Below are 14682 nucleotides of genomic sequence, written 5' to 3' on the forward strand. Positions count from 1 at the left end.
CTGTAACTGTACCGGTACCAAACACTTTGTTTAACTGGTCAATTTTGGAGGCTCTTCGGTCTTTCTTTGGTGACCCTCATGTGAAGTCTCGATACCAAAACATATATACAAGAAATATTGTATTTCCGAGCTCTTTCGTTAACTACTCAGCTTTTGCTTCTATATAAACACACAAATATCAGTCGTTCTACTTCATCAATAACCAAAGCCCTTCTTCTCTCTGCCTCAAGTACTCAAATCCCAGCTTCTTAGTCATGGTTTTATCGAAAATAGGCTCCGAATCAGACGTATCCGTGCATTCCACTTTTGCTTCTCGCTATGTTCGTCATTCACTTCCCAGGTAACAACATGCATTACTATGAATACATTTTCCGACCTTACTAGCATTTTCAACTTCTCAGATTCGGACTTATAAATTGGAAGTTTTCTTACATAAACAGTACGAAAAAACTGTTTTAACTTAGACCATCTATTCATTATGCATTTTGCGACCCTACTCTTAATTGAGACAATTATTTTCTTATTTACGAAGGATTTTACTTTCGAGTAGGACATACTGAACGAGCAACCTTAAACATGTTACAGGTCAAAGATGGGGGAGAATTCGATGCCGAAAGATGCGGCATACCAGATAATCAACGACGAGCTGATGCTGGATGGGAACCCGAGGCTGAACTTGGCATCGTTCGTGACAACATGGATGGAGCCAGAATGTAATAAGCTGATGATGGACTCCATCAACAAAAACTACGTTGACATGGATGAATACCCTGTCACTACTGACCTTCAGGTGCGAACATCTACATAAATTCCTTCCTATGACATAACATTCCTCTATCATATATTCATATACTAATATATTATTCACAGAGGTTGCACCTGCTCCCCTAGTCACATATTTAAAAATGTCCATATTTATTTAATATTAATATATTTTATTATTTCTTTGTGACCCTTTATAATCGGTAGCCATGACAGAAATTGGAAATCAGAACTAATCAGTTGATCTACCGATTCATGATTTATCAAAGATTTTCAATCAAATGGGAGTGTAATCAATAAATCGGTGAAATATTTTTTAAGAATTAATTAGAGACTTTTAAATAAATTGGGTATCTTTATAATAATGCCGATAGTAAAATTCAACACCACGACTGAAAATAATTGGTCGGAAAATGTAAGTTCAACGGTTCAGTCAAGGTCAATAGCCCATGTAGCTTGTCAAAAGTTTCTTGCTTGAATGAATATAATCATATACAAATTAATACACAAATACATTAGTTTTGAAAATCTCCAAACATGTTGGCAGAATGTCGTTTTCAAATTTGAAAGATCAAAGATCATCATGGATGGTATTCTATATTTTGTTTTTAAACAGTTGCAGAACTTCAAGATTGTTGTGTAAAAAAATAAATTTTGTTTTGATGCAGAATCGTTGCGTAAACATAATAGCAAATTTGTTCAATGCTCCATTGGAGGATGGTGAAGCTGGTGTGGGGGTTGGGACAGTAGGTTCCTCAGAGGCAATAATGCTAGCAGGCCTTGCTTTCAAGCGAAAATGGCAAAACAGGCGCAGAGCTGAGGGGAAGCCTTTCGACAAGCCTAACATTGTCACTGGAGCTAATGTGCAGGTTCATCCGTTACTCTAACTTCATTGAAACGTCGATCAGACTCTCAAATTCAGTGAATAAATGTGACATTGATGATGGTTTTGGTTAAAATTGTTTATAAATAGGTATGTTGGGAGAAGTTTGCGAATTATTTTGAGGTAGAGCTAAAGGAAGTGAAGCTGAGGGAAGGTTACTATGTGATGGACCCTGTCAAAGCTGTGGAATTAGTCGATGAAAACACAATATGTGTTGCTGCTATCTTAGGCTCGACCCTTAATGGTGAATTTGAAGATGTCAAGCTCTTGAATGATTTACTTCTAGAAAAGAACAAGCTTACAGGGTAAGTACCATCACTTTACTTGGAAGATTTGCTCTGATTTCAGGTCTAGTTAACATGGTCGTAAAGGGAGCATACTAAATTGGTCTTGTTGTGCAGATGGGATACATCGATTCATGTGGATGCAGCGAGTGGTGGATTCATTGCACCTTTCCTCTATCCGGAGCTTGAGTGGGATTTCCGCCTTCCCCTAGTGAAGAGCATCAATGTCAGTGGCCACAAATACGGACTTGTGTATGCTGGTATTGGTTGGATTATTTGGAGAAACAAAGAGGATTTGCCTGAAGAACTTATTTTTCATATTAACTACCTGGGAGCTGATCAGCCTACCTTCACCCTCAATTTCTCTAAAGGTATTGTTCACTGCATAGTACTCCTTTCCATGGAATTGATTATAAACATAAGCTATGGTTTCCAAATCGCGATCTAAGTATGTACTCTGTATGCAGGTTCAAGTCAAATCATTGCTCAGTACTATCAGCTAATTCGCTTAGGTTATGAGGTAAGAACTAAATTTAAAAAAATTATGATTTAAAACTTGATCTTGTTAATAATCACCTGATTTTGGTCATGCTAACTTATTGTACTATATGTACACTTTTTTAACAGGGTTACAAAAATATAATGGAGAACTGCCACGAGAACGCCATGGTGTTGAAAGAAGGATTGGAAAGTACAGGGCGGTTCAACATTGTGTCCAAAGACAATGGAGTTCCTCTAGTAGCCTTCTCCTTAAAGGACAACTTACGTTACAATGAATTTGAGATTTCGGATATGCTTAAGCGATTTGGCTGGATTGTGCCAGCATATACGATGCCTCCAGATGCACAACATGTTACAGTCCTCAGAGTTGTCATAAGGCAAGATTTTTCACGAACCTTGGCAGAGCGCCTTGTGATTGACATTAATAAAGTGATCAAGCAACTGGATGCACTTCCGAGGAACTCACTGCTGATCAAAGTGGAACTTTCCGGGGAAGAAAAACCAAAGAGGACGCCGCTTGAGATACAGAAGGACATAACAGATACTTGGAAGAAATTTGTTATGGCTAAAAAACCAAAACTGGTCTGCTAGAAAACATAACATAGCTATTGTATATGATTCTGCTTTCTTTCTTTTTTTCTTAAATTGGTTTGAATGTTTCATTCTGTTCTATATGACTTTGTTTGAGGATGTCAATATTTGAATTGCCTTGGAATGAGAAAATGTATCTTTGTACTCTGTAACAAATTTATTCCAATTGGCTGCAAGCTTCAAGATTTATTCAGCCAACTTTCTTTTAAAATTTTGTTTTCGGGTTTATAGTTGTTGGGCGATTTATATCAAAGTGGTCACTGTTCTCGTTAAGATGTCTCGGTCAGAACTCAGGTGCTCATGTCGACATAGCCTAATTTCAGTGGGATCGATTAAATTACCTGAGAGACAAAATCATGACATTCAGAATATCTAATTAGTGCACAAAACGACATGATCTCTCGTTCATCCACGTTACACTTCGCAACCACCCCACTAGCCTTAAAGCACAGCCTAATTCTCCTTTCACACTACACTTAATTGCAGTATTTAACTATTTATACCCCAGGAGCTCACCAGAACTAACACAACATTCATTGATCATGGCCTTAAAGATGAACTCATGCTCTGCAATTGTGCTTCTCTACTTGTTAGCCTCACAAGCCATCATTCAAGAAGCCGAGGCAGCTGGAGAATGCGGAAGGACTCCTATTCAAAAGGCGGCTACCAGCTTAAGCCCTTGCATAAGTGCTGCAGGGAATGTAGGAGCCAAAGTGACTCCGAATTGCTGCACAAAAGTTAATGCCTTGCTGAGGACCGCGCCTAGATGTTTATGCGCGGTACTTCTATCTCCTCTGGCTAAAAATGCTGGGATTAAGCCTGGAATCGCGATTACCATTCCTAAGCGTTGTAACATCAGGAACAGGCCTGTAGGCAAAAAATGCGGACGTAAGACAATATTTTCCTCCCTTCATTTCATTTGTCCTTGTTTACGACATACTTATTTACCAAATTGTCTGTTCTATGCAGGTTATGTGGTTCCGTAATTTGATCATGATGCTTATGATTCACGTCTACGACAGGAGTCTTCTGCACTGAGTACAGCTTTTATTTGTAATGCTAAATAAAATATGCCACATAGTAGGCTAGCCGTGGCTGATAAATTGTGATAACCTATATGGTCAAGCTTTTAACACTATTTTCTTCATTTGACATATGTATCCTTGTGTGCTTGTTAATAAGATGAGTGAAAATTTGTGAAGCACTTTTGATTATTGCTTACTGTTGTGGTTGTACATTGTTCTTGAAGGTTTACTACACATATTACATAGATACACTAGATACCACCTCGGTAGCTAGCTAGACAAGCCATAACTTCTAATAATATAATATTATCCGTTTTGAGCCGGGCTCGCACCACAACCGATGTGGCACAACTTCAAATAGGGAGTATAACATAACATAAGCAGCAATATATGAAACTAGAACTGCAACATTCAGTCTGATGTTCCATAATAAGGCCCCTGTCTCCACAGTTAAAACAGTTTGTTTAAATTTGATGCTACTTGAGAATCTGTTCGACAGTATGAGTAAGATTCTGGTCAACAAATTAAATTTGACATTGTTCCCTGAACCTTGTCAAGAGTTGAGTGTGTTTCTGGGATGTTTATCGTTGTTGGGGGAAAGTACTTGGAGTTGCCTTTTATTATGGTTGGAAGGAAAAAAAGTTCAAGTTCTTATATACATCGAGGAGCAAATCAAGACTAAGATACGAAATTAGAAGTTGAAGTTGGTCTTCGAAATCTCGAGGTGTTGGGGAAAGAGCTTAATTTGCGTCATATCGCTCGTTAAGATCACTCTTATTCGAAAGATTCGTTTATAGGTCGATGAATGGATCACCAGATATATATTTGGTCTCATTTTAGCATCCCATCAAATTTTCAATGACCATGTAAGGATCTCTTCTCAGTTCAAGATCATAATACTACATAATTTCAATTATTAGGTGAAGATCTCGTCTCTTTTTGGATCGATCATAATAAATATGTAATCAATATTTACACAAAAGAGATACTTGGAGGGTCCGAGTAACTCGGACTCGAAATCTTTTACGAACATGAGCTCTAATATCATGCGAAACAATGAGTTGTCCTAAAATTTTAATTCATTATGAAAATAATGATTGTGATCATCGGACATCAGAGGTTCACATCACCGTTTGTAAATTATATATTTATTTCATTGAAAAAAAATGAGAAATCACCGGTTATAGTTATATAAATTGAAATCACCGGTTATAATTATAGAAATTGAAATCACCGATTTCTAAATGTCTTAGATTCTAGTAGCGGTGTAAGATATGTTTAATTTTAAATGATCGACTTTAATCTAGTTATTACAGATTAAGCAGCATATTCAACAGAAAGGACTCAAAATGACACCAACAGGGAGATGATGATCCTAATATTAAAAGGATTGGGTTAAATAACTATTTCATCATTAACCTGGCTGAAAACTTGCAACTGAGTCATGTTGTTGAAAAAACTTTCAAACGCATCACCAAATAATTAAAAATTTTCAAAAGCATCATTCTCCATCAGTTCCGTTAAGTAATTAACGGAAAGTTCAAAAACATTTTTTTTAAAAAATGAAAATAATATGAAGAACTCTTAAAAAATTCAGAAAAATCTGGAGAAAAAACTGAAAATTCATAATAAATTCAAAAAATTCTGAAAAAAATTCTAAAGTTCAAAAATATTCTAAAAAAATTCAAAAATCTTAAAAGAATATGAAAAAATTTGAAAAAAATTAGGTGGCAAGTTTTTTTTTCGGATTTTAAAAAAATCGAAAAGAATAAAAAAAAGGTTTGAAACTTTTTGTTTTCCATTTTTTTAATTTTTGATTTTCTTTTATTTTATTCACATTTTTCAAAAAAAAGTAATCAGGTTTTGTTGAATTTTTTCAGAATTTTTCACGATTTTTTCTCAATTTTTTTGGTTTTTTTTAATTTCTTTTTTGAACTTTCCGTTAATTACTTAACGGAACTGACGGAGAATAATGATTTTGAAAGTTTTTAATTACTTGATGATGCGTTTCAAAGTTTTTTCAACAACATGACTTAGTTGCAAGTTTCCAGCCATGTTAGTGATGAATTAGCTATTTAACCCTAAAAGCATTTGTCTGGTGTGTGCCCATGTGCACATCCTAAGCACGGGAACTCATAAATTTGGTGTGTTTTCATTGGTGTGGTTGATGGGAATGCAGGGGAGCCATCATTATTAAAGAAGTGTAAGCCAATCAAAACATAGAAAAATTATCAAATTTTGTGCTTATTGTGTGCTCATGGCTCATGGGCACACACTAGAAAAACCGATATTAAAATCAGTAGTTTCGAAGGGTGGATATGTCTCACATATATCGACGAAGAAACCATGCTTCATAATTAAAAGTGAATTCACAGTGAAATGTTAAGTGCACGCAAATTATTCACCGAAACAAGGATTAATATTTAATATCGTAAAAAATGGGAATTCGAACTTAATTGATAAAAAAATAAAATAAAAATAAATTAGTGATTAGTTAGATTGATTGGAGATATTAATTACATAATCAGAAATTCGATCGATTCAATAAACTACGAAATAAGGGTCGATGAATAATCATGATTAGTTAACAAATACTCTCTCCGTTTTTTAATATATGACGTTTGATTTTTTGGCACACACTTTTAAGTGCTTTGACCGGGTAGTTAAAATTATCATTTTTGAAATTTTCTTTTTCTGAATAAAAATATGTATTCAAAATTTTATTTCACAAAAAAAATTAAATAAAAATAATAATTTTTACTATCCGGTCAATCCACCTAAAAATACGTGCCCAATTCAAAAGTGACATATAAAAAAAACGGGTTAATTATCTAGTTGGTCACTAAAATGGGATTAATGTATCAAATTGGTCACTGAACTCAAAACAGTATCAAGATGGTCACTGAAGTGGACATAAATATCAAATAAATACCTTGAAATATAAGTTCAAGCAGTATAAATATTATTTATAAAGTTTTACACATTATTTTTGAATGTTACCAAAACCAAGTAAAAGGTTATAACTTTTAATATTTATGATAATATATTTAGATTTTATCAAGTTTATTTATTATTTATTTTTAATTAAAACAAAGAAAATAACTATATAATAAAATATAAATAATAAATAAACTTGATAAAATATAAATATATTATTTTAAATACTAGAAGTCATAACTTTTTAGTTGGTTGTGATAACATTTAAAAATAATGTGTAAAACTTTATAAATAATATTTTTACTACTTGAACTCATATTTCAAGGTACTTGTTTGATATTTATGGTGACTCTAGTGACTATCATAATACCGTTTTGAGTTCAGTGACCAACTTGATATATTAAGCCCAGTGACTAAAAAAAAACAGAGGGAGTATTAGAATAATGTTACTATTGAAAAGTAAGATTACCATCATTGTTAGGTCATCATTAGGAGGTACACCCAATCAACTTGGTCATAAAATTCAATATCTACACACTAATTTTGGATCATTCAAAATCCCACAAAAAATCGGTCCCACCCGATAATCCCTTTTGTTTTATTGTACACACCCGGAGAAACCATCAACTCAATAAAATCTGGCACTGGCCCCACCCAACCACTGTCCAAAGCCAGCATGCAATTATTTGGTCCCACCCACGGTACAAACACTCGCAGAATGGCAAAACTGTAATTAAAACAAACCCTACCATCCCCACACCCGGAAAAAGTATTGCAGAGTGTTTTACCACGTCAGTAAAAAAAGCAAAATATATTGAAAAAGGAAAAGCTGAATTTGAATTGTGTCGATGCCATAGTACTCTTTGCCTAACATGCAAGCAAACCGAACCAGACCAACATCATATCACAACCACTGCAATTATTCAGTCCCCCGCAACACAACCTCCTGCTAAATCACACCTATTTTAACCGATATCGAAGCTCGACTGATCTTCAAAAATTTAAAAAAATCAAATTTAAATAATTATGGGACATATATATATATTCCTTCGATACGGTGTATTAAAAATTTCTGATTTAATTAAAAATCTCTGAATAATTTTTGAAATATTTCTTTATCAAATTATCGATTATAATCAGATTCGACTAAGATCCTCAACTTATCGAAAAAATCTCGATAAATCCTGAATTGATAGACACACCGATCAGTTTTAATTCCTGAATTCTGCAATCAAGCCCGATGGGTAGTTTTTGAAAATATTTGGAGTGTTGGTTCTACAATTTTTTTTTTATTGAAATTGGTTCTACAAAAATTATATTTTTTAATAACTAAGATATATGAAGACTTATCTTATTTTTGACAGGATCCAATTCCTCTATTTTTCTCATGAAAAAACGAACACAACCATTTAATTTTTGACGAGTTTCAAACTCTTTTCATCCCTATCATTCAACTAAGAATTACATCGATCACAAAATAACACTCACTTGAGTCACTTCCTACAAAATCTTCATTAGATCCCAATTTTTCCCGAATCCCAAGACACAATATTTCACCACCTTTTGTTATTTTTAATTTATGATTTTACATCACTATCCAATTTGTTAACCGTTGACTGAATAACTTTTGTTGTTTTCTTCCTCCCTCGCTTTATATCTTGTGTTTTTACCGGTTCTTCCACACACTTACCGGTCTAAAAAAACATAATAAATACAAAGCATTTTTGCTGTCATTCAAAGCCAATTATGAATGAAATGGACGAGCTTCACTCCATTGCTAATTACAATGGCTACTGCAACTCCTCTTTTGCTTGGGAATTTCATAATCTCGGAGTTCTCAACGCCGACATGTCTCACTCTTGTAAGTACGTTCTTTTCCGTTTATATATTTAAACATGCTAGCTTCTGTTCTTTTGTTGTTGCAATTGTAAGATATATTTAATGTATGCAGTGGTGTGCATTCCACCATTTATCTCATCTTCGGAGTCTGATGTTTCTACGGGCTATCTGCAAGACGCTTTGTTCGAATTCAGCTCGTCGAAACGTAGGCGAACGAATTTCGACCAAAGTTTCAGAATTGAGGTAGTTTTCATCGATTCTTGAGATTTTATGAGAACTGGTCACTGTTTTAATGATAAAAGAAAAACGGTTTCACATTCCTTGTATACATAAGGTTAATTGTTTATGATACTGTAGTTACGATTAATAGTATGCATATATCAGGCATTGCTAGCTATATTGATAGGGAGGTTGTGCACATTTAAAAGTTAATTTGAATTCAACTTTACGCAGAGTTGCTGGAAAGAGAATTGCACGGAAGATTATCCTGACAGTTTTAATCTTTTGAGTCAGATTAATGAGATTCATAGCAATATTTCAGGTGATTACTTCAAAACCAGACTGCCTGATATGTTTTAGGTGCTTTATTACTTTCGAACTAATGCATGCAACATTTTCTTGCACAATTTCATGTAATTGTATCAATCCAGTAGGAGACTAGAAGTTGTAATCTCTCTCTCCCTCCCTCCCTCTCTCTCCCTCTCCCTCTCTCCCTCTCCCTCTCCCTCTCCCTCCCTCCTCTCTCTCTCTCTCTCTCCCCCCCCCCCCTCTCTCTCCCCCTTCTCTCTCTCCCCCCTCTCTATCTCTCCCCATCTCTCTCTCATATCTAAATGTATGTATGTACTAATTGTTTTGTGTTAATATAATGTACGGCAGGAAAGAGTATGAAGAATAGTAGCTCATCAGCAAGTGGAAAGAACAATAGTGATGAAAGAGAGACAGTTTTGACAGACGATATCAAAGAAGCAGAAGAGGCAATATCAGCTTTTCAAGGGTCACTAGATTCTTCGTCCTCTTCCCAAACAAAATATTCACTTAACAAAAACAACAACGTTCACTCCTTATCTCTTCATAAAGAAACCCTATATTCCCTACATGGCATGTCTACTTCTCCTGGTACTTTCTTATTCTCCCTGTCTCTTTCTCCCTTTATTTTCACTAAAATGACAGCAACCTATTTTGAAATTGTTAATACCCGAAATAAACCCAATCCAATAAAATCATACTCCCTCTGTTTTCTCAGTGACAGAGTGTTCGGTATGTATTTTAATAATCCTATAAAATATAGTTTATATTTATTTCAAAGGTATAATTTTTTAAAAAGAAAAATTTTAAAAATAAATTATGAAACTAAATTTTGTAGCAGTTTTGAAATATGTATCGGCAGTGAGAAAAAACCGTAAAGAAATGAAAGGACAGACCGAGCGTAAAGATAAAGAATAAAGCAAAAGGTGTTTGTAGGTGTATAATTATATGTACAATAGTTTTTTCTTTTGCAACTTTCTTGGGGTGGGGGGGAAATTTTTTTGTGGAAAAATTAACAACTTTGTATATTCTATAGATTATGGTAAGAATAAGTAACATGGACTAATGATGAATGAAATAATTTTAATTATTGAGTGGACCTTTTGTTAGGTGATGATATTGAGAAGAAAAGAAAGGTGACAACAAGAGTGGTGTATCCATTTGCTGTGGTTAAACCAGGAGGAACTGAAGGTGACATGACCTTAAACGACATCAATGAGAGGCTTCTGATGCCCCCGACTAGGCCGGTAAGGCATCCGGTGGGGGAATTTGCATGCCGGCCGGTGGCGTCGGCCAACGGACCGGGGTTGTCCGGTAAGGCCGTGGTGGCTCTGACGAGAATTCAGACACGAGGGAGTGGTACTATTACCATAATTAGGACTAGAGGTTGATTAGTCATGCATAATTGAGATTATCTCTTGTACTTGATTAACTACGTTCCTAGTTGATTTTGATTCAGTCTTGTTTTCTTCAATTGTACAGACACAAGTATATGCATGATGTACAAATTAACTTCACTACAGAAAAAACAATTATTTTCGACTGTCCAATTCTGATCGAAAATAGCCGCTTTTCTTGTATTACTTGTTCGTTTTTTAGCAATTTCTTCTTATAATCCTCCTGCCGCTTGAATTTTAAAAAAGTGTTTAATATTAATCTGTTCGAAATGTTTGTAATATTTCAGATTGTTTGCTCATGAATCATGATTTTCAAATTAATGAGAGAATAATTGTAGTCATTATAGCAAAATACCAAATTAGGACAAACCAAAGGGTCCGACATGCAGGTGTAGGGTTAAAAATGGGGCGGGTTCGGGGCGGGGACTTCATTTCCCAGCCCCGCCCCACATAATTTTTTCTTGCCCCATCCCCGCCCCATTCCCCGCGGGGATTTATTTTTAATCCCCATCCCCGCCCCACCGGGGACTTAATATAATTTCGCCCCACCCCGCCCCGCTTCTATAATATTACACTTTAAATAATTACTTTAAAATTAAGTAATTTTTTTTCAGAATTTAATAAAAATATACGAGACATGTATATTAAAAGCAAAAAACTAATGATAATAGAAATCAAAGAGACATGTTATACATTGTAAAATTATAGTTTTGTGTATTAAAAATAATAATATTAAATATAATAAAAATATTATATTAAATATAATAAAAATATTATATTAAATATAATTATTTATTTATATTAAATATATGTGGGGCGGGGCGGGGAATCCCCGCGGGGATTCAACAAATACCATACTTGCCCCATATTTTGACGGGGCAGAAAATCATTCCCCGTCACTGCCCCATTCCCCATATTAACGGGGCGGATCTGCCCCATTCGGGACGGGTTAGGGCGGGTTCCCCATTTTCCCCACCCCATTTTTAAGCCTATGCAGGTGGAGACTTTACATGGGATATATGCGAGTATGCGATCATTGATCAATTGCTGTATTCAAATAAAACTATAAAGGAAATCATGGGACACTTTGGTACAAATTATTATACCCTGGACCCAATTCAATCAGCACCATCGATCCGATCATCGTAGGATAATATTCAAGAAGACATGCATGTGGTAAGTCATCATCACCATCCAACAAACACTTTTAGAGAAATATACAGATTATACAGCTGTGCTTGGCTGAGCTTTTTAAGTCTGTTTTCCAGAATTTATAAGTTAGAATTATTTATTCTTATTGTTTGTGTAGAAGTACAAAAAATACTTATAAAAATTGAGAATACTAATTTTTATTGCATGACTTTTATTTTTTTTCAAAACACTTTTATAGACTAATTTAAGTTGAATTCTGATAATGAGAACAATTTATTGGAACAGGTAATTGAAATCATGGTTTAATAGAGATTGTCGTATGTAGAGCTGTTCTAGCTACAACTTTTTTGATGGAGAATCAAAAAACATCGGGAACGTAGTCTTTTAACGGCGAAGATAATAAGAGAGAAATCATCTAATAATCGTAGATGGTTCACTTTTAATTTGGACGATAACTTATCCAAATTATAGAATTGAAATACCCCAAATCCAAGAGCATCTCTAAGGGGCTCTCTAAATGAGTTTTTAATTTCAAATTTAAAAAGCAAGATAAAAAATAGAGCTCTAATGGGCTCCTTGAAGCTTTTTAAAAATTTAAAAACTCATTATTCCTCCTCTCTTTTAAAGAGCATGTAGGAGTTCTTAACATTTTTTTTCATGAATATAATATTACTTTCCTTCCAAATTTACCATCAACATTTCTCTCTTTTTACTTTTCTCTCATTTATATGAATAAAATATGAATAAAGAGCAAGTATAAAGAAGAGTATCGGAGATGGAATCTTTTTCAATATCTTAAATGACTAGAGCCAAATATTATATTAAATTTTAAAAAGTGATTTAAGAGCTCCATTGGAGATGCTCTAATCACAGTAATTGGAGCAGCTGAGGAGGTAAATTAGCATAGAACAGTGAATTTGACCTAGTGCCAAAAGCTGGTAAAAATGTACTCTGAACTCGCGAAGCTTTTGATTATTTTTTACTGTCGTCCGTCAGATAAAAAGAAAAGATGCAAATTTCACGAGCAGAAGACATGCATATATTCAGTTTCAGCGCACGGGGATGTACATATACGCGAGCCAAAAAGCTGAGTTGTGTTAAGTGCATGCTTAATCCATGCACTTTCGATTTTTGCAGGTCCAATTATCGCACCACAGCTTTCACATTATTGCCACTGTTGCTTCTATTATTCTTTTCAATGTTTTATTTTATTTAAGCATTCTGACCTGTGCTCAAAAAATTTCTGAAATATTGAAAATCTCTACTAAATCGAAGATAGATCTTTGATCCAAAAATATAAGGTGTCCGGAGAATTACTCAACAGGATTATATTATATTCATATATTCGGAAAAGACCATTTTCAGGTCGAGAGTGAATTAACCCGAGTCTCCCGAAAACTTCGCAATGATATTATTATATTATGTACTTATACGATCAATCCCTTTAGAATTTCAAAATACTGGGAGGATCATTTATGAGAATGATGTTGATTCTGTTTCGGGAACTTTTTCTTGAAAATTATGGACTTATTTTTTTAAAAAAAATACGTAGTCTTATGATTTTTTTGATATAAATATTAAGTATGTGTTCTAGATCCGTTATTTATGAAAAAATTAGAACTTATTTTTATATATATATAATATATATATATATATATAGAGTAAAGTTCTATGGAGTACACAAAATATTGGAGTATTGGAGTACAAAATTGGATAAAATGTAATCTATTCATCTAAATTTCAATTTTTTTGTTCAATAAATATTCTTAAACATTTAATAACCTGCACATTATGTTCTACACAACATAAACATCATAATCAAATGGTAGAATAATGACTTTTATAAATTACAGGACTCTGTGTTCTGCAATATAACTAATAAGCAGAACAATAATGTTAATACTTGTTAAAGTTGAAAGATATTAACGATTGATAGACAATTATGTGCAAGACAACTTATAAATGATAGATTGTATATAAATTTGTAGAATCAAATATATTATTTATGATTAAACTAAAAAATTAAGATTTGTACTCCAATACTCCAATGTTTTTGTGTACTCCATAGAACTTAACTCTATATATATATATATATATATATATATATATATATATATAGAGAGAGAGAGAGAGAGAGAGAGAGTAAAGTTCAATGGAGTACACAATATATTGGAGTATTGGAGTACAAAGTTGGATAAAATGTAATTTATTCATCTAAATTTCAATTTTTTTGTTCAATAATATTCGTAAACATTTAATAACCTGCACATTATGTTCTACACAACATAAACATTGTAATCAAAAGGTAGAATAATGATTTTTATAAATTACAGGACTCTATTTTCTGCAATATAACTAATAAGCAGAACAATAATGTTAATACTTGTTAAAGTTGAAGGATATTAAAAATTGATAGACAATTATGTGCAAGACAACTTATAAATGATAAATTGTATATAAATTTGTATAATCAAATATATTATTTATGATTAAACTAAAAAATTAAGACTTGTACTCCAATACTCCAATGTTTTTGTGTACTCCATAGAACTTAACTCTATATATATATATATTTCTCTTTAAAAATAAGCCCCTATTTCAAAAAATAAATTTAACCAAAACACTCTGTTATAGCTACAAATCTACAATATTTTCATTCTTCTAATTTGGCGTTTTCAGTAGGTCAAGTATGAGTTGGTTCATGGCATATGGCAAGTCACTTGTTCGAAAAGGAAAGACAATATAGCAATGGACCCATGCGTGCCTAAAGCCCTTGCTCTGTTTTT

At 33.6% G+C, this 14682-nt stretch overlaps 3 protein-coding genes across 3 annotated transcripts; all 3 read left to right on the forward strand.

Annotated features, from left to right (window-relative positions):
• The first annotated feature begins 105 nt into the window (after positions 1-105).
• On the forward strand, positions 106-3232 carry LOC108199914 (glutamate decarboxylase). Its single transcript, XM_017367937.2, has 7 exons — positions 106-340; positions 586-790; positions 1431-1631; positions 1736-1950; positions 2047-2300; positions 2397-2449; positions 2557-3232. Exons 1-7 carry the CDS (start codon positions 255-257, stop codon positions 3019-3021), a joined length of 1479 nt encoding a protein of 492 aa, XP_017223426.1. The 5' UTR covers positions 106-254; the 3' UTR covers positions 3022-3232.
• A 266-nt stretch (positions 3233-3498) lies between these two features.
• Positions 3499-4242, forward strand: LOC108198805 (non-specific lipid transfer protein GPI-anchored 15). The gene is made up of 2 exons (XM_017366584.2): positions 3499-3909; positions 3991-4242. Exons 1-2 carry the CDS (start codon positions 3564-3566, stop codon positions 4005-4007), a joined length of 363 nt encoding a protein of 120 aa, XP_017222073.1. The 5' UTR covers positions 3499-3563; the 3' UTR covers positions 4008-4242.
• Positions 4243-8660: 4418 nt separating this feature from the next.
• On the forward strand, positions 8661-10895 carry LOC108198834 (uncharacterized). Its single transcript, XM_017366614.2, has 5 exons — positions 8661-8844; positions 8935-9065; positions 9276-9363; positions 9699-9938; positions 10458-10895. Exons 1-5 carry the CDS (start codon positions 8730-8732, stop codon positions 10736-10738), a joined length of 855 nt encoding a protein of 284 aa, XP_017222103.1. The 5' UTR covers positions 8661-8729; the 3' UTR covers positions 10739-10895.
• The last annotated feature ends 3787 nt before the right edge of the window (positions 10896-14682 follow it).

This window comes from Daucus carota, chromosome 8 (assembly GCF_001625215.2).
Source record: "Daucus carota subsp. sativus chromosome 8, DH1 v3.0, whole genome shotgun sequence".
Lineage (NCBI taxonomy): Eukaryota > Viridiplantae > Streptophyta > Magnoliopsida > Apiales > Apiaceae > Daucus > Daucus carota.